This window comes from Conger conger, chromosome 8, assembly GCF_963514075.1.
Source record: "Conger conger chromosome 8, fConCon1.1, whole genome shotgun sequence".
NCBI lineage: Eukaryota > Metazoa > Chordata > Actinopteri > Anguilliformes > Congridae > Conger > Conger conger.
The window spans coordinates 42,707,245-42,733,321 of record NC_083767.1 but is presented as its reverse complement, the minus strand read 5'-3'; the positions used below and the strand labels follow the sequence as shown (position 1 = coordinate 42,733,321).

At 41.4% G+C, this 26,077-nt stretch overlaps 1 protein-coding gene across 3 annotated transcripts in view; it reads left to right on the top strand.

The window, feature by feature from the left end:
• Positions 1–26,077, top strand: part of tmcc3 (transmembrane and coiled-coil domain family 3) — a 58,962-nt gene that overhangs the window by 10,345 nt on the left and 22,540 nt on the right. The window contains exon 1 of one of the 3 annotated variants that reach the window (XM_061253120.1): positions 20,736–20,951. The exons of the other annotated variants lie outside the window; for them this stretch is intronic. Coding sequence (XP_061109104.1) covers positions 20,880–20,951 — 72 coding nt within the window. The 5' untranslated portion in view covers positions 20,736–20,879. Of the gene's footprint in view, positions 1–20,735; positions 20,952–26,077 lie in introns of those variants that run through there. 3 annotated transcript variants of the gene reach the window in all.

The following is a 26,077-nucleotide window of genomic DNA, read 5'->3' as shown; positions in this document are numbered from 1 at the left end:
CGTTGCGATGACCATTCCAATTTGTGGATAAAAAGAGGGGAAAGGCATAAAAATGTTTGGCTTGGGCTGGGAGTTTAATACAAGTGGTTATTATCCACATTCCTCTGCAGTAGATATTTGTTCACGTTTAGTGATTATTTCACTTGGGGTTTCCTTCCCTCACAGGTGACTGGTTATTTATGTCAGGTGTTCCCATCGAGGTGATCATTCTACGGCCCCTGGAGAGCCGAGTGTGGAGTCGTGACAGGTGACAGATGCAGTATTTCTCCCTTTATTAAAACAGTGTATCACGCCTCTCACTGATCAATCTCTTCCTCCTGAAATGCAATAATAATCTGTCGGGCAGTGAGAGTACGCATCATCATTCATGGACGGGACAGGCGACATTCTTCTGTGGGGGAAAGGCAGGCATAAATCTTGTCAGGCTTGAATGACTTGTCTTTCATCGCATGGGGATCACACATCGACCTACACCGCGTACTACGGTACCAATGCCAGTCTCATGAATAATCTCACTGTTGCTTGCCCTTTCGTGTAATGTTTTTGTGATGACCCTGAGCAGAGGCTTAGACAGAAGATAGATCTACAGCCATACTGACCTTGTATCAATTTACACCCTTTCAACAGATAATCCTCATGACACCTATGGCCCTACAGCAAGGTTGAAGGAGATGTGTTTTTCCCACAGAAATATGATATATAAAATCCCATCATTTGACAAAAGGGCTGTCCAGCCTGTGATTAATGAGTGATGTCATCAGAAGAGTTGTGAATGACTAAAACTTTCTTCTGAAACTCTTTTCCTTTATGACCCAGACATTCATTCACATCAAGTCTTCTATAAATACAGAACTGCAGCAGTGCTTTCTTGTTTATTGTGAACTGAACATGATGGTTGGTTGAGTTCTTCAAATAGGTATCTATTCTGTAGAGTGGAAGATTTTCAACATGTATTGATTCTGATGTCAACTCTGGTCTCTGAAAAAATCTTGTAGAAACTGTAAAAACAGAAAGGAATACCAGCATATATGTAGCTAGTCTTGATTCTTGACATTATTATTTACCAGTTCTGGTGTCTGGGTACAATTCTGACATATTTGGAACATTTCATATCCCTCATTACTAGTAATAGACATGGCCTATGTTCAAAATCGTTGCAGCATTATGAATGGATCGAAAAGTTCTTGCATGTCTCACAATTCACATCTCCCACAGTTTTCCTGTGGTTTAATAGAATATTTGCTGCAAAAGGACTTGAGATTGATTGCTCGCTCCATCTAATGCCCTATAGGTTACATGGACAACTCTTGTTCTATTGCTGTTGCCCTCGCTGAACTAGTCTGTGATGTATATTGCTGTACTGGCTCCTTGGCCTCAGCAGCGTTGCCTTGGTAACACACAGCTAAAGAGGAAGATGGAATTTAAGTGGGCCTGTGTTATCTCAGACCATTGTCTCCCAGGGACGTTCTGTTCTATAGAGGGTAAATAAATACTGACATACTGCACTGGAATAATTATTGCAGGAGCATTCAGCCTGCATTTAGAGTAACTGGGTTGTGTGTTTAAGATTCATCCACCCAACAAAGCCTCTCTTATACAATGGACAAATCACGTACACCTCTTTACTTACCAGATCTGATTGTGGTTATAAATATATTTCATCTGGGAGTCATGGGGAACATCATGTGACCTACCGTAAACTGCATATGATTGCTGCAGCCTTTTTGAATGTAATTGCTCAAGGGTGGATTCTGTTCTAAGCAGATATGAACTTTATTAAATGTCCTGATCGCAAATCTGTTCAGAAATAATCAGTTGGAAAAAAATACTGTTTCTACTCCCCCACTTTGATGTAGAGACAGTGCCAAAATGAAATTCTCAGATCTGTTTTATTTGGACTTGCTACAAACCCCCCAGGCATGTACAGTCACAGGCAGTCAAAATAAATTACTTTATTTAATACAAAACGGGAGAGCGGAAGAATTAGTTTTTACTAGCTTTGGTTAATTTACATTCTATTTACATAGCACTTATAACAGAGACACTGTAGGCCCTTATGAAAATTGCCAAAGATCTTCAGGACACATCCTATATAAGCTCTTCTCAAAGCATTAGTGGCCTGTTAAAACCCCACAATGGAGTGTGAGGCCTGGGTTTGATCAGCATTTGCCCGCAACTTTGACTTATAAATTAACTGAAGAGTTAATTTGGGGCTTGTTGGAAATTGTATGAGTTAATGGATGGGCCCCATGGTCTGGATAGGAATCCTGGTCATGTTGGTGCTGACTGTATGGTGACCCCACAAATGTGGGGATTTGAATGAGGATGCATGTGAATGCTGCATGCTAATCCCTGAGAAAACCCAACGCCTGGAGGAATCGCAGCTGATACCAGTCAGAATGAATTGTGATGTCAGCCTGCCTGTGTGGCCACCTGAGGCAGGATGAATTCTGGGAATGCGCCCTGACCATGTCTATTCGCAGCATTTTCAACTTTATTAACTTTCTGTTCAGTGGACTGTTCGGTGAACTTCTTAAAAGGTTCCACGTAATAAGCTCAAACTTCAGAGAGCACGAGTAGAACATTCCAGTCCAATTTTCACTCTTCAGCTGATGCCACACATTCATTCTGACAAGTTTCAAAATGCACTTAATTTAATTTAAAAGTATTTAAGTGGGAATGGTATCAGACAGTTGCTGGTTGGCTTTAGCTTGTTAATATTCTGTGTGGCTCCTCACATAGTACACTTTGTGTCTTGTCCAAATTAGGTTCTGTGTCCCAGCAATGCTGAGATTCTGCAGTTAAACCTCTAATGCAATATTGTTATTGTTATGTTATCCCACAATTCAGTGCAAAATTGTTTATCCCATTTAGATGCTACTTATCAAATATTTAACACTTCGGTGAATAACTTATCAAATTTGCGTAGCTATGGTTACCATGTGCTGCAAATTCTATTATTTTCAAAAATAGGAAGCATGAAATAGAAGGTAGCAACCCCCACATATCCAACCGCACACTATCACTACATATACCTCCACATATCCAACCCCACACTATAAGTGCACAAACCCCCACATATCCAACCCCACACTACTACTGCATAAACCCCCACATATCCAACCCCACACTATCACTGCATAAACCTCCACATATCCAACCCCACACTATCACTGTACCAACCCCCACATATCCAACCCCACACTATCAGTGCACAAACCCCCACATATCCAACCCCACACTATTACTGCATAAACCCCCACATATCCAACCCCATACTATCACTGCATAAACCTCCACATATCCAACCCAACACTATTACTGCATAAACCCCCACATATCCAACCCCACACTATCACTGCATAAATCTCCACATATCCAACCCCACACTATCACTGCATAAACCCCCACATATCCAACCCCACACTATCACTGCATAAACCCCTGCATATGCAACCCCACACTATCAGTGCATAAACCTCCACATATCCAACCCACACTATCACTGTATAAACCCCCACATATCCAACCCCACACTATCACTGCATAAACCCCTGCATATCCAACCCCACACTATCAGTGCATAAACCTCCACATATCCAACCCACACTATCACTGTATAAACCCCCACATATCCAACCCCACACTATCACTGTATAAACCCCCACATATCAAACCCCACACTATCACTGCATAAACCCCCACATATCCAACCCCACACTATCACTGCATAAATCTCCACATATCCAACCCCACACTATCACTGCATAAACCCCCACACAGCCCCACACTATCACTGCATAAACCCCCACATATCCAACCCCACACTATCACTGCATAAACCCCCACATATCCAACCCCACACTATCACTGTATAAACCCCCACATATCCAACCCCACACTATCACTGCATAAACCCCCACACAGCCCCACACTATCACTACATATACCCCACACAACCCCACACTATCACTGCATAGACCCCCACATATCCACCCTCGGGGCACAATATCGCCCAGTATCTGTTTGTGTCAGTGTGTCCCATATTTTGGCAGGGGGCAGTGGGTACCCTCTGTGCTGCTATGTTTTGCTCTCTGGGGGGTGAAATGTGGGACAGACGGAGGCCAGTGGACCGAGCGTGATGGAATGGGCTGACCCTTCCAGGGAATGGCCCCCTGCACACTCCTGGTTCCCCCATACATTATTCACCCGCATGCAGTCACCCAGGCTGCCAGGTGCAGGGGCCTTTCTCAGGCTCAGCAGGAACCCCTGAAACATCCATAAATAATACAGGAGCAAAGAGGTACAAAGACACATTTGTCCTGGGACCCTGTCTGAAAGAGATAGACCCTGGTGTAAAATCCAGCTATGACCAGCTTGAGCTGGTCAAACCATGTTGAGTATGGAGCTGGTTTGAACTGGTCAACCAGCTACCAGCTACCAATTACGTTACATTACATTACATTACTGCTGTTTAGCAAACACTCGTATCCAAAACAATTTACACAACTTCAGGATTTTTACATAGTGTCCATTTATACAGCTGAATATCACTGAAGCATATTCTGGGTACTAAGGCAGTGTCCTATCTGGAAATAAAACCCGCACCCTGGTGTAAAATCCAGCTATGACCAGCTTGATGTTCGCAATGTTCGCTTCAGATCCTGTTGATGACCGTGTGAAAGCAAGCCTAAAAGCTTTATGTGAAAGTACTCCACTGTATGCCATTGAAGCAATCAAAAGACAATGGAACAATAGCCTTTGAAATATTTGTAATTTAGATCCATTTTCCATTGTTCGCAACATAGAAACAATAAAGGCTGCAAATATATGACTACTTACCCTTAGGAAGTCTGTTTCTTACAAACTTTTTAAAGAGGGTCTGGATCTGAAATCAGCAATGCAACTGAAACTGGGAGAGATATGACATAATACAGGACCATTTATATTTCCCCTGAAATACACTTCCTGTTCATTTTACTGACTCAACTATAGTCATTAATCATAAGTGGCACTGCACTGTACATTATTTCAGGTTAACATTTCCTTTGCTTACATCTCATAAAAGGTTTCACTGATATCAGCAAACAGGGGCCACCGTGTTTTATGTATTTTATCCGCTGCTCGCATTCAACCCCTACTGTGCCTGCGGCTCTTAAGATGGCCTGTGTCACTCCTGTATAAGAAGCCCAGCACAAATAACAACCTGTCTCACTTTTATATAAAACTGCAGCATACAGGCTGCGGGGGGGGGGGCGAGTGAAGGAAAGGAGGATATATTTAGTGAGTATTGGGACGTACCCAGAGGCTCTTCACTCAGTGAAGTCAATCAGTTCTCTCCTCCTGTGTGATGATTGGCATCTCAGGCTCCGCCCACTTACATGGGTTGCTCACTGACCCAATCAGGTGGCCTGGGGGAAACTGTCTCCACATCCTAACCCAGAGGCCTGCATTCTTGGTCCTGGTGAGCCATAAGCTCTGCTGGTTTTTGTTTTCACTTTAAAGTCGGAGCCCTCATAAAACTGGAACATTGACTGACGTAAAAAGAGCTGTTCCAGGTTTCACTCAGCGCTGTTATCCAGTTAACTCAGTAATCCTGCTTTGTGAAATACCCCCCGGTGAAGTGAGTCAACTCTCTAAACAACTGCTCTAATTGATTTCTTAAATGCAGAGTAACAACCAAATCCAGCCCAGCCTCTGGCTCTCCAGGACCAGGGTTGCAGACCCCTGTCCTAATCCTTAATCTCCTCCTCCTAACCCCTCTAACCCAGTTTGCCACAGGGCTGGTCCTCCCCTCGACTTTACACTGAGTCACTCTGTCCAGTTATCTCTGTCCACAGCATGTCTTATCACTGCTATGCTGATGACACAACCCTCTTCCTCTCTCCAACGCCCATGTTCAGGCACATATCCAGTTGACATTGCAGCCTGTATGTACAGTACACGCATGGCCTGAAGCTAACTCTGGGGAGGACAGCTGTTCTTCCTCCTGGCAAAGGGTCCCCCACTGACTGCTTCAGCCACTGGAGAGCCATATGCAAACTCTGCCATCTTGTCCCCTTGCCCCAGTCTATCTTATGATGCACCACAGATGGTCTTCTTTCTTTTTCTTTTTTTTTACATTGGTGTCACTACCTTGAAACTGTTCACTCATGATGAAACTGCAGAAGTGTCGCTTACTTTCACTGGCTATTAATCCTTCTGGCTAACTGGCTAGCTAGCTACGCTTGATACCTTTCCAGTGACTATATGTCTATTAGTTAAAGTTACACTGGAAGTCCTTCTTGGAATCTTTTTGTCTCTACTTACATTAACTCATGATTAATGCCTAACTTGAAATTCATTTTAATCCAGCCAGGGAAAGGGAAGTTTGGTTAGCAGCACATCCTATCAAAGTATTTGTCCCAACAGCTCCTCAATGGATCATACTATAGTATGGGATATATGTTCATTTTCACGCTTTGTTGATGATGTGGCTTTAGCTCCTGTATCCCAGAGGGCCTCTATTGTGATATCATCAAGCTGACAGTCAACTAGACACTGCATTACATTCATTTAACAGATGCTCTAATCCAAAGCAACGTACAATGTAAACACTGTCATTCAAGTGCATTCAGCAGCTTTGTTTGGTGCTGCAGTCACAAGTTGTTACCCGTGAGTGTTTTGCCACCATTGCCTCCTCTGTTGGCTACAACGTCCTTGTTGTGTTTCTGTCCTTGCTGGTTAGGATACTGTATCACAGACTGGTGTTCCTGTCCCAGCTGACCATAACCATTTTCCTGTCCTGGTTTGATAAACCACCAGGCCACAAGTAGATCATGACCTCATCAGTATCCGTGATTGCAGCTAACGTCAGTCTAGACTTCCTGACTCTCCTCCTGAGCCCCTGTGATCTCTGCTGGGTACTGGTGTGTGTTGCTTTCCTCACCTCCGCTGTGTTGGTTGTGAGATGACCTATGGAGCTGCTAATCAACACAATGTTCATTTCTAGGATCTCTTGTTTTTGAACCTCAATTTGCTGAGGAGTGCCTTGTATAAGGTCTTGACATTGTGTTTGACCTCTCTGTGTCTGAACGGGGGGCCTGCTGGTCTGATGATGATTAGTGGAACTGATGCACGTTTGACTTAATTTAATTTAATTTAATTTAAGACGACATATAATGACAATTATGTGCCTCATAACAGTTATTATGATATAACTCATAAAACTCATAAAACAGAATGTTATATAATAAAGCTCAAATGTCTATGCTGCCCCTTACAAGTATCCTTTATTCTTAGGAACTGCTGAATTATCATAGTCTTATCATCTTTACTCAGGTAATACTTCTAATTTAATATCTCCCTCGGGTCTTTGTGGCCCTGGAAGTAAACCTATCTATCGTTTGAGGACAATTTAAATGGCATGGTTTAACATAATATTAATGTAATCTGCTTGCACAGGCAGCTTTCCAGATAGATTAGCCCAGAGTTATTGGGCTTTCTTCACTTTGTCCTCAAAATCGTTATTTGTGTTCTGAGATTAATTAAGAGGCTATAAAGATATACTGTTATGTAATGTTCTTAATGGATTGAATTCTATGTCAGCTTCCGTGGTTTATGAACTGCAGAGAGTAATTTGCCTCCCACGTGAATGAAAGAATGACAAGTGCACAATGTGCAAATGTGATACTGCGTGCTAAAGGTACGCATCACATCAACTCACCTGCCACCTGTGCCCTATGCACCTATTCCAAAATGGATTTATTTTTTCCCATCTGTGTATCTGTTCCTTCCCTACCTGTCACGTCTGTGTCAGCAGTTGTATCACATTACCTCTACCCCATTTTGTCATCACTCAGCAGCCCTCCCCTCTGACAGGGTACCCTGAGGTAACCAATGAACTAAGAAGTGTGGGGAGTAGGTTAATGTTTCACAGAAAGTCCAAAACTTTCAAATCCCTGCAGCAAGCTCAGGTGTGATAAATTATTAATTTTAGCTGATAAATAAAGGGCGTGAATGCACTGCTAATGACCCAATACCTCATATTCAGTGGAAATATAAACAAAAATAAGCAAGGGAGCAGAGTTCTGAAATGAGGGAATGAAATGAGAAATGTGCTCTAATCACTTGTGATATGGAGTTCCTTCTCCCCACCATTCCACAGTAGAGCTTTAACCAGGCTGACTTACTTAGGTCAGGCTCCAGCTCATTCTCAATCTCTTAATCATTCTTACCTAGGCCCCCTTAGCCAGTTAGCATCACTGCTGCAGGTCTACTTCAGAGCAAGATGTGTAGTTAGAAGCTTTGGTGCTAAAAACCGAGGAGAGAGCAGATCTAAACGAGAGAAGAGCATCATACACCACTAATAACAGCAAGTAATGAGAAGCAGAAAGTATTTTTTCAAGTATAAGACATGTTTTCAGGATACCAATGTGTGATAAATGTGCCTACAGGCATATCCCATACAAGAAGAATACCATCTATGCAGTTAAAATCAGTACTGCTCAAAAGTACTGATATTTTTCTCAATAATATATAAATAAACCTCTAAGTCACACTGAGATTACAACCTCTTTTACAAATAAGACCTCGACAGGGTCAAATAGCAGCATAACAAAATCACAATCATGAGACCATTACAATACAGTACTATCCATAAGTATGTAGGTATATACAATTCCAAGTGCATTACAATACACACAGTATGACAGAACATAACACATGGTGCTGAAATGAACACATCAGTGTTACAAATGGAAATTATGTGACAATAACACATATTCTATTGCTTGTTGCAGTCATAATGTTAAAGGAAGGACATTTAGCACTGCTATGGCCAATAATATAATCTGTACATCAAATATGACACTGACTGTTCAGTCAATGTGGTAATGAGAAGTGTATATTAAGCAAAAAATAAATATGGAAGACAACATTCCCACAATCTGTGTTCAGTCACAAAACACCAACTTTCAATCGTCAGTAATGTATTTTTAAGTTACTGCATTGATGTATGACAAACGTTAGAGTATTCCACAGAATCTTTATATCCAACATTTGGCTAAAATTAACCCCCTGGTGAGGATTATACATTCCTTTCAATATTATGTTGCATTTTAACGGTAGGCAGGCTGTTTCACCTAAAATATTGATGCATAAAGAAGCATTCGAGTGAATAATACTAGTAGTTTGCAGGATGTAATTTTCACTAATGTACTATTTGTCAAACTTTCAGAAAATAAGTATGGTGGATAAAGCCAAACGCAGCATAGAAATTAAGTGCAAAAGACTTGCTATATTGCCACCAAAGAAAATCATAATTCAGTGTAAATGATCCTTCAAGCCGTTTTTCAAAAATGGTTTTCAGGCAAAATGAAGGCAGAACAAACAGTCCCTGGTCCCCTAAAAACGGCAATAAAACTAACACAGCCTGTGGTGTTTCTGCACCAGCTCCAGCAGTGTTTTACCCCAGTGAGTTTCACGATCAACCCAGATGCATCGCAATTAAATCAATCATCTCTCCTTTTCTTCCTCCCAATCCATGACCACTGTGGAATATTTTCTGAGTTGTTCTTCTTACATTAAAGTTGGCCAATCCAACACAACTGACTCAAACTTTAACATGGAGCAAGAAGTCTGTGACAGGCCTCCACTGCCGGATACTTCACCCATTCTGCAATATTCACGTCCCTTCAAGCTGGGCGGGAACAAAAGTCTGTTGGAATGCAGAAAGAATAAGACTCCCCCCTCCTATCAATCAAGCCTTTCTCTTAGAAACTTCAGCACTGAATAGAGCAGGGGGATCTGGCAAGCGCGGTAGATCAGTAATTCTTCCCCCAGTGTAAAACACTCTGAACCTCATGTTAAAAGACCCATAAATCAAGCCAAAGAAAGTGGGGATATGGCGGGAGGAGAGAACTGTGATTGGAGCAAAAGGAATCTAATAAATAAATGGATCACAAGATTAAATCAAGCCAACACCATTTTCTCAGAATATAGTCTGTGGGAAGTAATGGGAGGAGGTAATTATTTCTCAACAAAGACGTAAAGATCAATTCAACAGCTGTGTGTTGTGCTTCGGTTGAAAATTACATTTCAAAGAGGCTTGAAACATATGAAAAGAAATGTCTCGTATTTGGGTATCATTAAATTATTCTAGCCATATGCATTGTGTATATTAGTTGCGTATGCTTGACTTATTGGCTTATAGTCCATTTTCTACAAAGAATCAGGGCCTAACAATGAAACACTGAGCAAGTCTGTAGAAATGTGAACCAAAATGACCCATTAGTAACATAATCAGTTATGCACTGACATAAATGTCTTGAATACATTTCAGAAAGCGATACGAGAAGATAAAATCAATTTGCCTTGCTGATGAAGAGAAATTTTGAGCGGACTTTGATTTATTGGTTTCTTTTTGTGCCAGAGAATTGGGCTGAGCTGGGGGGGACTGACTGTTTGTGCGGCCATTGTGGCTCAAAAGCAGATGTGCTGTTGCTTACCCGGGGACTTGGAGCTGAGCTATGTTCCCTTGCTGTCACACTGCTGACACGGACATGACAGAAAGCTGGAGTAAAGTTTGCTGGAAAGAGCTAAGAGGAAGATGGCTACACACACCACACAGCTTAGCCAAAATCTTTATAAATGGAAGTTTATAAATGTAATGAAAATTTTGAAGATATGCTGAGGGCAAGGACTGATTCCAAGAGACTAATGTACGAGATAGAAGAGAATCTGCACTGATTGGCCCAGAGGGGCACCAGAGACACTGAGCCAGATGTAACTTGGGCTGGGAGAAATATTTTAAAATGCTAATAAATGCTTCCTCACAGAGGAAGACAGAGAGAGAGATAGAGAATATTAGAGATACAGAGAGATACATAGTTCCATCCTAGTTGCTTCAGAGCAGTCACAGTGCAGTGCCTGGGGAAGACTGAGAGTCTATTAATGCATAGTAAAAAGGAGAAAGATGTTGAACATGTCATGGAGAAATAAATATGTAAGACTGAAGCTCCCAATCATGCATGCCATTACCCCTTGCCATGACTATTACATATAATAATGAGCTCTCATCACTCATGAGTTGCAGTTCAGTTTCTGGCAAGACAAAAAATATTTTGCCTGAACTGTTATGGTTTCAGGTTTCACAGGCCAAGCGCAAGTTTCACGACTGTGAGTTGTCAGCAGCCCATAAAATAAAGCTAATTCCACACTGTAATATGCTGGTAGCTGTTAATAGGAAGCTACTTCTTGTAAGATCACAAATACTGTACAAGAGTTAGCAGAAAGCCGATGGAAGAAAAAACATAAAAATAATGCAAACACAACACATAAGCACAAATACAACAAGGGCAAACAAAGAGTTTAAAATGTACTTCAGTCATTCAGTCATCTTCTTCAGAGTCATAGCAGGAGAAATACTGAGAGCGTAATGTTAATGGGAATATGCGGGACGCTTGGTAAAAGCAGCCGTTGTTTATGTAACTCAAACTTTATCCTGAGCAGATGACACAGAGCCTACTTCTGCCTCCAGTTTGCAAACGGGAATATAGGGTGGCGGGCACAAGAGCAGCACTCTTGTTTATGAATTCCAAAAGTGTTCTATAGGCATTATGTAACAAAATGCTACTTTTTAGGCCTTTGAGTGTACAAAACCATGTTTAAAGTGGGACATTATCATAGATTGGACTGAACAATTCTCTGGGTGATAAGGCTGCAAGCACAAGTGCATGCTTTTCACTGGAAGCCCAAATGAGAGAGCAAATTGGAAAGCTTCCTGGGATCAGATAACATATGTGAAAAAAACAAATCTGCAATTCTAGGGAACTGAAAACACAGGCACAGGGTAATGTGCACAGGGGCTAAGCCAGTGAGCTGCACAAATTGTCCTGATTTATACACAGACTGGCGACAGATTATATGAGATTGTTCCTAATGACAACAAAAAGAGAGACGTATTACGTCAAATTACCTGGAGGGGAATGCGTTTGTCTTTTGAGTAAACTGAGTAAACTGTCAAATCTGCCATGGGAAAGCATCACACTTTATTTCTACGGCAAATTCCAGAACAATTTGGACTCTGCAGTACAATTTCTATGCACCGTTAGGCACAAAGGAATCCTCCACCCCACCACAGTCGATAAAACAAACACGTTTTTCACAGCGTGGTCTCACAACAAGAGCTGGAAAATGATGACAAACAAGGCTTACCAGCCCATTGTTGCTATGGCTGGTTTGCTGATATCGTTTGTGTTTTATTTATGCAATTTATTCATGTGTCAGAATAGCTTGCTAAATGTTCATGTTTATTGCAACAAAGTACGCACCTGCACTGACTGTTATGCCAAACAAAAAGCAAGGCAATAACTCCTCATTTGACATTTACATTATTTTCTTTTTTATATTCTAGCTATGTAACCATCTTACGCATAGCATTTCATTGCAAAAATGAAACTTTTTTTACTATAAACTACATACTACTTTTTACTATTATTAACTATTTATTACTATTTTAATTGTTCTTGTATAGTATATTCAGTATGTATTATGTATTCTTTCCTATTATATTGGTCCTTTTTAAGCTGTCACTCAGAGTATAAACTTTAGGAGCCTGCTAATTTGTGGGGAACTGGATTTCACTCATTCGGATGTGCTGGACGAGGCTCAGAAGTTGTATTAAGTTGTAGTCGTGACGTGATCACAATCGTAAGCATGCCATCTAGCAGATCCCAGAGGTGCCCTGTAGGTACAGAGAGAGGAACTTCATTCCATTCATATATTTCCAATGGCAGAAAATTCTGGTTAGCTGGATGGCTAATATTATACAGTGCAATATCCATCACCAAAGGTTTGTTTTGTCGTGACGTAATTGCAAGTGCTGTCAAACAGAATAAGGCCATTCGATTGAATCCTTCCCTAAGTGCTTTTGATTGAATCCCAGCCACATCTTGTTGTGGTTAGTGCAGTGAGATTGATTATGAGGATGGAACCTGAATAAGGGACCAGTAGTATGTCAGTTTAACAACGCTCTCAACTGAAGACAGGGCCCACTTGCTCTTTTAAGAATGATTTAGTAACATTCCTCACAAAATTAGCAGCGCTGTGAATGACTATTAGGACACAGAGAAAGGGTCAGAAACTCTTTACACATGGAAGAAATCATTTAAACAAGCTTTGGTTTTCTACCATTGTACAGTTAATTGAAATCACCTTGCCTATTATAATAACAGAGCTGTTTTTTGGAGAAAGGGCTTCAGACAAAGGTGTGAACCAGACCCTGAGAGAGAGTTTATGACAAAGAGGGAGACAGATTTTCTTACTAATAAGCTGAACCAGGAACCACTGAAAAGGAATGACCACAGCACAAGATAAATATAAACACGGTGAACACTTTATTAGGTATTTATTAGACTTATTTTATAGACTTATTGGTGCTTTAGCCTATCCTGTTAAGAGGTTTAACACATTGTGTGTTCAGAGATGCTCTTCTGCATACCACTGTAATGTGTGGTTATTTGCATAACTGTCACCTTCCTGTCAGCTTTGACCAGTCTGGCCCTTCTCCTTTGACCTCTCTCATTAGCAATGTGTTTTTGCCCACAGAACTGCTCCTCACTGGATGTATTTTGTTTTTTGCAACATTCTCTGCAAACTCTAGAGACTGTTGTGTGTGAAAATCCCAGGAGATCAGCAGTTTTTGAGATATTCAAACCACCCTGTCTGGCACCAACAATCATTCCACTGTCAAAGTAACTTTGATTTTCTCCCCATTCTGAAATTTGGTCTGAAAACAGTTGAACCTCTTGACCATGTCTGCATGCTTTTATGCATTTAGTTGCTGCCACATGATTGGCTGATAAAATATGTTAATGAACAAGCTGGTCTACCTAATAAAGTGATCACTGAGTGTATATTTAATTTAAGTCAACTCTATTCAGAGTCCTGATTTATATTAACCTAGACCTTTAAGTCTACCCTTAGACATCTGACATTTTCCAGCACTGAACAAGCTTTGTATGATGAGCGTAATATAATAAATAAATAAATTCTCATGATATTATGTGCCAAACCGGCTGACATCTGTAAGAGCTAATATATGTATCTCATGGAGCCAGCTGTTGTATTGTGAGTGTTGTTTCCAGTGAACTTTCCTTTCATGATTTGTGAAAGGGTGATGTAATTGGATCTGGTCTTCAGAATAGCTTGAATGGCAGAAATTAAAAATTCAACCTTCTCGGGATGAATACAGATTTTTGTAATTAGTAATTAGCTGCTGTGGTGTCTCCATTGCGATCACTTGATATTTATACTTGTTTAATTGGGTGCAAATGCACATTACAGTTGTTTGGCTCAACAGTGCTGGCGACATTAAGTATCCTGTATTTGATTAATTTCCTGTCTATTGGAAAGAGCCTCATTTTGTTTGAGCAGCTTGGCTGTAATCAGTCCAATAAATACACCAAATGCTCCGCCCACTGAAAACTTAAAACACTGTGAGTGAAGACCAAGCTTATGAGAGAGGAGAACATAGATCTGGACACAAACACACATCAAATAACACACATCACAGTATATTACAGTTATTTAACTGATGTTAGACTAAGCATAAGGGGCCCAACAGCTGCACGGATCTTATCCTGGATACAACCAACTTTCCAGGTCCCAGTCATACACCTTAGCCGCTAGGCTACATGCTGCCCCATCACATGTATAATTACTCAAAGGACAGAGTCACCTTGATAACTGCAGTAGAGCAGAAGGCCAAAATCAATTTCCTCTATGAATTTGAATTCAAGGGGCAATATCGGAGCATCGGACAAGAGAGTTATGCAGAGCTGTGCCCACCTGCCGTAGCAAGAGTAGAACTCTGAGAAGAAAAACAACAGGTTCACGGGGAAAGAAAACATTAAGGTGCCAGGCCAAGCGTGTAGGGCGCAGAGCTGGAAACGTAAAGCAGAGAAGTGGCTCAGACTCCTGGTGGCTGAGGAATGTGTTCCTGCTGAGGTCATAAAACATCTGAACGACCTTCATCTGTGCAGGGAGCCTCGTCTTCTTCCACTGCCCTTTCATGGGGCCCTCAGCTAGAGCACGGATGAGCAGCCCCTTCAGCCTAACATCCACACCAAGACCGACAATGATAAATATAAATATGTCCCTTTAAAAAGTCGTAGACTCAAGTAGATGGTCGAGTCAATGCCACAACTATGAGGACAACGACAGTGACGAACAATATCGTTGAGAGCACTTTGAGAGCGATTTTGTCCAGCTATAGGAAGGATAAAGCAACGACAGCCAATCAAAATCCAACCGGATTTACAGGGCATCACGTGCAAAATGGCAATGACATAGACCGTTATCATGTGGATATATCAGAAATGTGGCCATGGAAGGGAGAGGGAGAATGGAAGGTGTTGGCACAGAGTACCATTTATAAATGTACCAATGTATAAACATTAGGTTACCCCCTGTTTAGCCTGGATATAACTTGGCTACATAACTTAAACCAAATGTATCCAGGTTTTCACTTAAACGCCTAGACGGCCTTTTCACCAGCTTTTCACCACAAATATGTTCACTGGGTCCTGTCCCAAGTAGTAACAAGGTAGCTGCTATCATTGACTGGGTTGACGATATGCATAAATGTCTATTTTCAGCCAACCAAATAGCATTTAAAACATTTTTTGGGTGGTTTGTGAAATGTTTTGTGGCAGTAAAAATGAGAAACCTTGCTACAACTCCAAAGAAAGAAACCTTAAACGACCTTGCTAACAAAGCAGGAACATGTTTTCAATCTGTTTTGTGAGCACTGGCTGGGTATGGACTATTTGCTGAGATGGCTCTCAGGGTTAAGAGTCTCATCGATACCCTGTTTTACCTTATTGCTAAATATGATATGAGGAACTGAATGATGTTATTAAAGTCACAGTGTGATTCACTATACACTGCTTTTTCATCACAGGATTCAGACTGTAGCTCACCAGATCTCCAATACTGTAAAGAAACGGGACTCTGAACACCTTTCAGCTGAAATCAGTTGGCTGTAAATCGAGTCGATGAACCGCTCTCCGTCGAACGCCTGTTTACCGTGGCACGTCAGCCGTGTCATGTGTAGTTACGATCATTAATTCAGAGGGGTCTACGTGTGATTATGTTTGTCATCTCTTATTCATCACCACTCTGCTTTCCGTGCATGCTGCATCTGCCTCCTCCTGTGGCGACCTGATCAGACACCCCATGCTACCAGCTACCTGCTGCCTGAACCGTCATTCGCACCTAAACAATAAAACAGGGAAGAGAGGGTTGTTTCTCGAATATTCCACTTTGCTTAATTAGAAGGAGATATACTTTATTGGGGTAATTTATCCTCTGCATTTCACCCATTGGAGCAATGGGCAGCCCCCCTGTGGCACCCGGGGAGCAATAAGGGCCCAACGGCAGTGCAGATTTTATTGTGGCTACACCGGGGCTCGAACGATCAACCTTCCGGGTCCCAGTCAAGCACCTTTGCCACTACGCTACAGGGTGCCCCAAAATGAGGACACTTCCTCCCTGGAACCTTGTGACATAGGGCCTCCTACTGAACCTCATTTTCTGATTAGCTTACAATGCCTTTTTTATGTCTTTATAACAGTAATTCAACAGCATGTGAGAGCCTGAAGCACAGTGATAAAATGTCTACAGTAAAGATTAGAACAAATAGGGCACATTTTATATCACTAAATTACACACTCACTGGTCATATGCACGCATGGTTCACTCTTAAAATTATAGCTTTGGCGAACAAAGAAAATGAAAGCCCACACATACACACACACACACACACACACACACACACACATATGCCCACCCACACACACACACACACACGTATGCACTCACGCAAAACGCACACAGAAACACACCCACACATGCACATGAGTAAAATGCCCGGTGTCCATTTAACAGGCTATAAGAGGGATCATATGTACTCTAAAAGACTGAATGCACCTCTAATGTTACTGATTTAACACTAAACATTTTACAGTGTACACAATAATATACCGAGATGCCGACATCTTCTACCATTTTACATTACCCTCTATAGGAGCCAAATGCAATCTTTCTATTTACAGTTCATAATTATACAACATTCAGGTTAGATGTTAATCAATGCAATACTTAACTACACACAATGGCTCTTCTGGCAGTGAGATCAGCTACATCTCCTAGCTGCTGCTACTACAGTTATTCTCCTGAGTGTGTTGGCTTGTTGGCCTCACAGAGTGTGAAATTAAATAGAAGGGCATAGGGCCCAAGGTCTAGGGCGATGACCGGCTATGCTTATGGTTGCAATGGCTGCTTGACTGCTTTTTTAAGACCAAATGCGCAGCTACATGTATTTTTACTCCACTATATATTTTTTTAACTATTCTGATCAATCTCATTAATAGTCTCCTTAGCTCACATAAAACATTTCCAATTTGTTCAGCAGCTGTTATGATGTAGCAACGCTATCAAATTACTACACCATCACAGAACTTTTATGGGAGCGATACATTAGCTGGACCCGCCCCCCCCCCCCGAACGTGAGCCTCATTAAATCTGCCCGGCGGACATCTGCATTCAAACGTTGCCTCCTGTTTTTTTCAGATTTAATTTGACCTTTTACAAAGCCCTGTTGCCAATTATGGGTGCATCAAACAGACTCAGAAGGTTGTTAGCTTGAAAGTCAGTCAAGACGTTTTACGCTGATTTGACTGCAGTGGTATTTTCATAATTAGGTATAATGCGGACTCCCTGTTTTAAAAGAAATTAAGAGGAAAGAAGGAAAACTCTAAAAGTTTGTTTAGGACTGAAACGCACCAGCTTTCCCTCAGCTGGGTGTGTGCTTTGAGCCAAAGTTCCCTGCAGTTCATTTTCAAATACCCTGACCTTTCCCAGAAAGCGATTTAAAGCGATTTTATGATTAAATGCCAAATTATTGTCTCAACGTAGTGGAAAATATCTTAGTGATCATGTGCCAAGGTATGTAATGGGCCCAAATACATTTCCTCAGTGTATGTATTGTATTAACATCAGTAATGTCAGGGCTATAAACAAGACCAATAAACCTAGCTCATAAAGGTCACAGACAGCAATAAGATGTAAAATTTAAGTGACATGTCATCTCCATACCCAAATCATGCAGTAACTCAGATATCTATGACCATAATTAGTGTAAAGTTTCCCAACACAGTGTCTCATATTCAAGAGTTGCTCAGAAAAAGATGGCACTTGGCTGAGGTGAGATTCAGACAAACTGATTTAATAATGTAAATGAAACAAGAACAGGTATAGAATGCTTTACACCATGAACATGTATTATGTAAGTGTATCTCTGTCATATACCACAATGGTGTGTGACAAAAAGTGTCTGACTTTTCTTAGTCTGTTCATTGGTATTAACAATGGTATTGGTGCAATCTTTAAAAATGTATAATACAGAGGAGGTGTTTAAAATATTAATGTTCCGTTCTATTCTTAGAAACTATTGAAAGGTATCAGATAACTTCATCACTGATTGTGCATACAGCACCTACAGGATTTTTTTCCTTGCTCCATAATAATGAATAATTTACTTCTTTTTTTTTAAACTAATATTCAATGTTCTTTACCAAGCTCATTCTAAAAGTTATCATTTTTGCAGCTATATGAAACTTACTGTATTACCAAGGTATATGGCATTAAATGAATAAGCAAAATAATTTTGCGTTGGTACAGAAGTAAAAAATTATGTCCTTGAGACACATACAGTTCTGCAGTACAAAACCAAACCACAATGTAACCTTTACAGAACATTGCAGCAATATTATGCTGCAACCATGGTGTCACAGTAGTACTGCAAGAAGAGCAACTAGGAGGAATCTGTTGCAGGCTGCTTCATAGAGAAATAGAGGCATTATTTCACACTGTCTGAACTAATTCAGTTAGCAGGGTAGTGGTTTCAGTGAGTTTTATTTGAAGCTCTCTCCCTGTTTGTCTGGCCAAACCATAACAATCCATTTGATTGTGCTGTTTGTTCATTTTGTTAATCTCCCATTGATTTCTACATCTATTTAAAGTATTGTTGTGATAGTTCTCTGTAAAAAGCGCCACACAAATAAAATGGGTTTGATTTCAAAGTGCTTTTTGCATTTCTCCTCTCCTAACGCACAGTGCTCGTCAGCCATTCTGGAGCTCTTTAAATGCGTGAGACTACAGAGAGATTGCACATTTGCCAGAGCCATTTGAGATATTACACATATTCTACATATGATATTGTGTTATATTATTGCTTTACTCCATAAATGCATTTTTCAGCATAATAAATGAGACTCATGGATACAAGGCCATGGACACAAAATACATAGTTTAAAATATAAAACAAGCCGGCATTAAGGTTAAAATACTCTCCACCACTGCGGACATTAAATAAAAAGATATTAGAAAATGTATTGGGCATGAAGTGTGTGGAGGAAGGAACAGAGGGAGCCGATATCAGTGTGTCCAATATCAGACGACAGCCATGGCGTGGTGTAACAGGAGCCAGGCTAATACAGACACCATAACAAAGCCATAGTGATAGAGGCAGATATATCTGGAGAAGTAAATGAAGGGATGAGACTTATTCATTATTCATGTGAATGGTCAGGCCACTGGAAATATCCCTCTCTTATCTCACCTGTAAGCTACAGCTGGTTAGACTACCTCCTTTCATTTTAGGAAAACAGGAAAGCACTGTTAATCAAGGAACAAGTGTCCTTTATTTGCAATACAGATTATTTGTTGTTGTCTTCATGAGAAAAATGATAAATGGCTCTTCAACAAAGGTGAGTATCTAGCTTTTGAAATCTTTGCAAATTAGGGTTTTTTGCGTTGTTGTTATACCTCCAGGACTGGACCTCATTTGACTTGCTGGAGGACTTTGCCCTTCCTGTACAAGACTCAGAGCAAATTCAGAAAGGGCCAATCAATCTAGTGTGCCTTACATTTTATTACAAGCTTCACCTTGTACGGTAAGGAATCCTAATTAATCCCTATGAATCACTGATCCTGGGTATAGTCTGGCCATCGATTTGATGCGCTGTTGGCTTAAATCTCTTTTAGTGTGGTCTAGGCAGTAGGTTTCATCTGAGTGCTATTCTCTACAGTACTGTCTGGTTTATTATTTCTATGAGATGTGGAAGATGCAGAAGGAAATTGGCATTTGAGCACCACTGAATATCTGGATTTATACTTTGAAAGGTTCATGATCATTTGCCTGGAGAAAATCATAATTGCACCATACTTAGCTGGAGTTTATACCTTGGGATAAACATCTAGACCACATAACTGCATTGCACCCAGATCAGCTATCCAAATCTGTGAAGTAAGGATGAAGGTGTTCCAGTTGTAATGCAGATCTGTGGTCTTGAGATTTAAATCTGAGGTTTAAACACCAGTTTAGCACACTGCAATTCATCCTGTGGTTCAAAAGTTTTCAGTATTCAGTATAATTAATTATTTCTTATGATTATAAATTTATTTTGATAGATGAATATAATCGACAATCTATACATTTTATATATTATGAATACAAATTGTATTATTATTACTATTATTGTTGCTATTATTATTGTTATTATTATCAATGATGTATCATTGTAGGATGATGAAAGAGTTAACCCCTCCATACCCTATACCCCATACCGCCGCCCCCCCCACCCCAGAGCTCAATGGGCGGGATCTGCGCGCACATTGCGCTTCCAGCGTTTCTGCTTCAGAGCGGATTACATTGAGGGACCGAAAAATCTGTGAAAGAGTTGGGTGACAAATGGGACCACTCTTAAATTGAGTAACAATGTACCTGCTCTGATAACAATCTGAAGCACATCCCTGCGGACAGAATTCCGGGGACTATGCCCAGCGCCGACGCCGCTCTGGATAAAACTTTGTGTGAAGTGAAGAAATACTATCACAAAAACGAAATGGTAAATACCGATCTTTTATTCACACTTGCATTTCGTGGCTTGTGAGGTTCCATATGGCGAGATGACAAGAGTCGCGGGCTCTGTAGAAGCATCTCTAAATTAAATGCATTGAAATTAAGTTTATTGGCGATCGGTTGTTTACAGATATTAAAGAATGAATAGTCCTTCACGGAGGCAACCGCTTAGTAGGCTCAATTGGCATTATCTATTGTTGCGAGATTAACACGGCTATACGTCGAGAAGCCTATACCAAACGCTATTCAGCGAGCGAGTTTGTCGAACAATGCGCACTGTAGCCTACTCGTAACCGGTCATAGCAGTATAGCTATCGTTTTTAAAACGTAGCACAGTCTATACTTTTTTCGGGGAGCCTGACATTAGATAGCGTACTCTGCAGAATGGGTGACTCGATGTTTTGTTTTGGCATGTTAGAGCCTGCAACCATAAGCTTTCATCTATTTTCATGTTAGTGCCTTAAAATGTTTATCTTCACCTATTTTTTGATTAAAGACCGTTCTTACTTTTACTACACGCGTTTTTAGGGCCAACACAAATATAGGCTGCAGTTACGCAAGCGTTGAGGCAGTCAAAATATTTCAAAGCACCCCGTAAAATCAGCCATTCCGATACAATGTGTTCATGCCTTGTGTTGCCAACTTTTTGTGCTCTTATTTAACTTCTTATAACAACTTACCATTGATGTACACCGTGAGCAAAGCTAGAAAGTCCACATCAATGAAGTGTGAAACGTTTCGCCTTCGCCTCATGTTTATGATTTGTGCTTCACCATATTTCACTAAACAACTTCGCTCTCGTTTTAGATGTTTGTAGTAGCCTATGAGGTGTTAGATGCCTTCCCATTGTAGCAACAGCGCAATTACCACCGTATAACTCCGAAATCTTGTAGTTTGCAAGATTCTTCAAAAATGTTTTGTGTGAGGTTTTCTGAACATGGTCCCAGTAGGCTAGGCTATATGTCGCTGAAATTAAACCTGGCGGTAAACACGGCGCATAATCCCTCAGTCAACGGAATATTTTCAACGTCCATGCAACGCATATCGTAAAACGTGTACCTAAACTGCTTTTTGTTCAGCACCAGAAACTCGGCGCTCTTGCTTAACAAGCATCGGGGTGTGCAGATACAGGGTGGAATGGGAGCTTGCTAAACACCGGTTTTGTGAATGCGACAGAACAATGATTATGATCTCTTTGCTTGCGTCTATAAATAGAGTAGTGTATGTTCATACACGTAACTACCAAACACAACTTTTCTTCCACTTGACTCTGGTTTCTGCGTGGTCAGGTCAGAGATTGTAAATCCTTCAAATACTGTACGTTTAAGATATATATTGGCATGCATAATGTACTCATTAAAAGTACTCATTTAGAATATCGTTCACACCAAAAAAGTGGCAGAGGACAGGAGACAGGAGACAGGACACAGTCAAAACTTTGCTAACAGTAGCATAAAAAAAATATTGTGTCTTTGCAAGCGTTTATTTCTCCCCTGAGCTGAAAAAGCTGTTGGGAACCTCATTACCTTTCTCCTAATGAGCTGTTTTGGAATAACTGGTTCTTTGCTGATCCTTTGATGCTGCTGTGTGTGTCCAAAAAAAAAGGTCTTAGTCTTCTCTCTCATTCCTTTATTTAACAAACTGTTTAAAAATATCTCTGAAAACATTAGCTGTTGTATTGATTTGTGCTACTGGGTTCAGCATTAGAATGTTCAGTTAAGAACATTCTTATAACATATTTATGGTCTTATAAATGGTTAATTAAGTGTTATCATTTGTGTAACCTCTCAGTTCTCCACAGACATTTTCTTACCGGCTCTGTACGTTTCCTCTTTACTACACTGTCAGATTGTGAGAATCTCAGAGAGGATGTATTGATTGGGCTTCGTGATGGAACTCGGATATGTTCTCAGGTGATGCAGCAAATTAGGATTCATAACTTCAAATTAAGGATTCAAGAAATAATATATGCAAAAGGCCGTAATATGAAGCCTTGTCATATTATGGCCTTTGGAGTTTGCCTTTTGAAAATTGAATTGCTTTGTTAATTTCTGTAAAGAGCTACTTTGGCTGCCTACGGAGGCAGCTAATGAGCTATATATCATTGAAGGCTTTGTGAAAGCCTTTGATGCAATTTGGCATTTATGTCTGCTGCAGATTTTAATCAAATTCCCAGTCATTTTAGATGTTCAGGCCCTCTTCATCCCCCTCCAAATGCATTTCTCTCTGCTGAAAGAAAAGAAAAGCTGATAAGGCTTGAGGTTTCAGAAGAGATGGGATGTTATTTTTATCTCAATATGTGTATACATGATTGCTGGGTTGCCTTTACAGCTGCTAGGCCCCCGGTTTTCATAAGGCATAAGCCCAGGTAATGATAGCTTTCAAAACCCTCTGGATTATTGGTAATTTCAAGAGGTCTTGTTGTCCCATGCCAGAGTGAGAAAGAGGCAGTAATTGTACCATAAGAGGTGTTATTGCACAGCAGTCGAGCAGACTTACGAGTTACGCCTGAGTTATTACACACGTTTCCTCGTACCATTGTCCTGTCGGCTTACAAACATACATGTGCAAAGGACATGTGGGTTGAATTGATCTTTTATGTATATTGCTGAGATATTTTGTTGGTTACAGTAGGGCTCTTGCTCTAGTAGAGTCTTGCAGTCCGCAGTTCCAGAGAGGCAGATGAACCTGCCCGCAGCCGCTGTGAATTTTCCATTTCCGAGAGGCCAGGAGGGAAGAAAAGAACGGGATCGCGAGGAAGACGGGGGGGGGGGGGGGTGAAATCGCTGTTTTAGCGGCAACAGGTTGGGGGGCACTCTGCCGCAGCTTTGTGGGCTGCCGCTCCCTGGTCCGCTGTTGTCATGGCAACCACTGGATTCTCCTCGCTCCCCAGGTTTCCGGTGCCTCGCTCCCCCCAGTCCTTGTTTTACGTGAATGATTCTCAGGGGGCCTTGATTTACTCCCCGAGCTGGAACTTCCTGAGCCCGGGGAGCATGGGATACTGGCCCCGGGCTGTCAGCGCAGACATCTGGGGGGACAGATACTGCCACCCAGTGACCCGGGGTGTGGATTTATGTGTCTGTGTGGCGGAATTGGCGCTCCCTTATTCGCTCCCTGAGCTGCATGATGGGAGAATGTGGTCGCGGCAAACGGCGGGAGGAGGAGTAAGGGGGTGGGGGGGGGGGTGGGGGGGTGAAGGCGGTGAAGGCTCGTCGACGATGGACTGAACTCACAGGAGCGGTGTCGGTGATAACCGATCAAGCTCTTTTCTGGTAAACCCCTGGCTCTCCCTCCACTGCCTCAGCCAGGAACAGGAGGCTGTCGTGGTCTGTGTGGATCAGCGTAGACCATCTGCTGGGAAGACCAGCTCACAGATTCTCCTACATAAGAGACAGCTGCAGGGAACACCATTTCACAGACAAAAACTGACTCCACACACCAATCGATTCTCTCTTTGCTCAATAGGAGCCTTTGGGTTATTGTGGATTGTAGGTGGTTTGGTGGTCAAAGGGGCTGCATTCTCTTACGATGACTTTGTCGTCAACGCTAGAAACGACATTCTCTGGCATAAAAGAAATGAAAACAAAAAGTAAACATGGTTTATAATCATTGCATATGGTAAAGGTTATTGCTGTGTTCCTATCTCAGGGCCTAAAAGGACATGGAAAACATTCTAGTCATGAAGTTCCTCTTTTTTTGGCAACACTACTTTTTTTGGTAACTGCTGATATAATCTGTGTTTGTCACATCACTGGAGTGGATGGTATGGCTTCTTGCTTCAGTGCACGATGACAACAACCAAAAAGCAAAACCACCAAGTTCTGGAATGACACATAAGCGCTGGTTGGTTTATTCTGAGTGCTCATCCCACGGTTGTGATTGATTCCTTTTAGGTTTGAGAAGGTGAGTCAAGAAATGAAGTAAAGAGTTTGAGACATGGTTCTTCCCTGAGAGACACACTTCTTCTGTCTTTAGAAGTAGTCCGAAGAGTGTAGCCTTTATAGTACCTTAAGAGGTATGAGGGTTGGAGGATTAAGATAAAAGGCACTCAGACTAGGCAGGCTGTACATCAAAAACCATCACACCACAAGTATGTATAATTCTGCAGTAAGGAAAATTGAACCGATTAAGACAGCTTTGCAGTTCGCCCCCTGACTAGAACTGAACAAATTGCTGACTTATGAACCTTCGTTTTCCATTAGAGTCACCAGCATGTTGGCTGTCGAATGGAGCTTTGACTCACTGAACCTAAAGATAAATTTGTCTCCAGGTATTAGCTTCCACATGCCAGACTAGTTTCAGCATGTTTTCTTGGTTAACTGTAAAGCTATTTTGCAGATCGAGGGTAAATGTCGTATTGCATATCCAAGAACGGTATTTTTAATGCTAGGTTCCCAGTTATTCTCGGATAAGGCCCAGATTGCTTGCACAGCTGTGGTTCTCTTGTTTTTTTTCCCCAGCATGCACTATGGGGCTCTATATTTCATGAACATTTTAGGACCATGAGGAGCCGGGGGAAGTCAGCTAAGGAGGTGGCCAGAGAAATGACCAGATTTGGTTAGGGTTAGGAGTTCTTGGGGGGTTTTAATACAAGCTCAGGACATGACGACAGGTTCAGAATTTCCAAATTCTGCTCAGGATGCTCATAATCGGGGGCAGACTGTAGCTAAGGTACAGACCGGGACCCGGAAGGTTGGTGGCTCAAGCCCCAGTGTAGCCACAATGCATGCAGCTATTAGGCCCTTGAGCAAGGCTCTTAACCCCTGCTTAGACTAAACAACTCTAAGTAGCTTTGGATAAAAACCTCAGCTAAATAACTGTAATGTAATCTCAAAGATGACATAAATTAGAGGGAGTCTGATATAGGAAGTCTGTAAAGGGACAATCTTCTTCTCTGGTTTCTTCTGCGCTGGCAGGTATATCTGTTACCTCCTTCGCTCATTCAAGGCCTGGAGGGGTAGATGATGGGGCACAAAGTAATGAGCAACGGAAATGGATGAAAAGGAAAAGAGATGGGAACAAAAAGGACATTGCCACAGAATTGCAAAAACAATCCAATAAGTCCAATGAAATGCGGTCGCAGCACTGTGTTGTGCATCAGTAAAGTGCGCA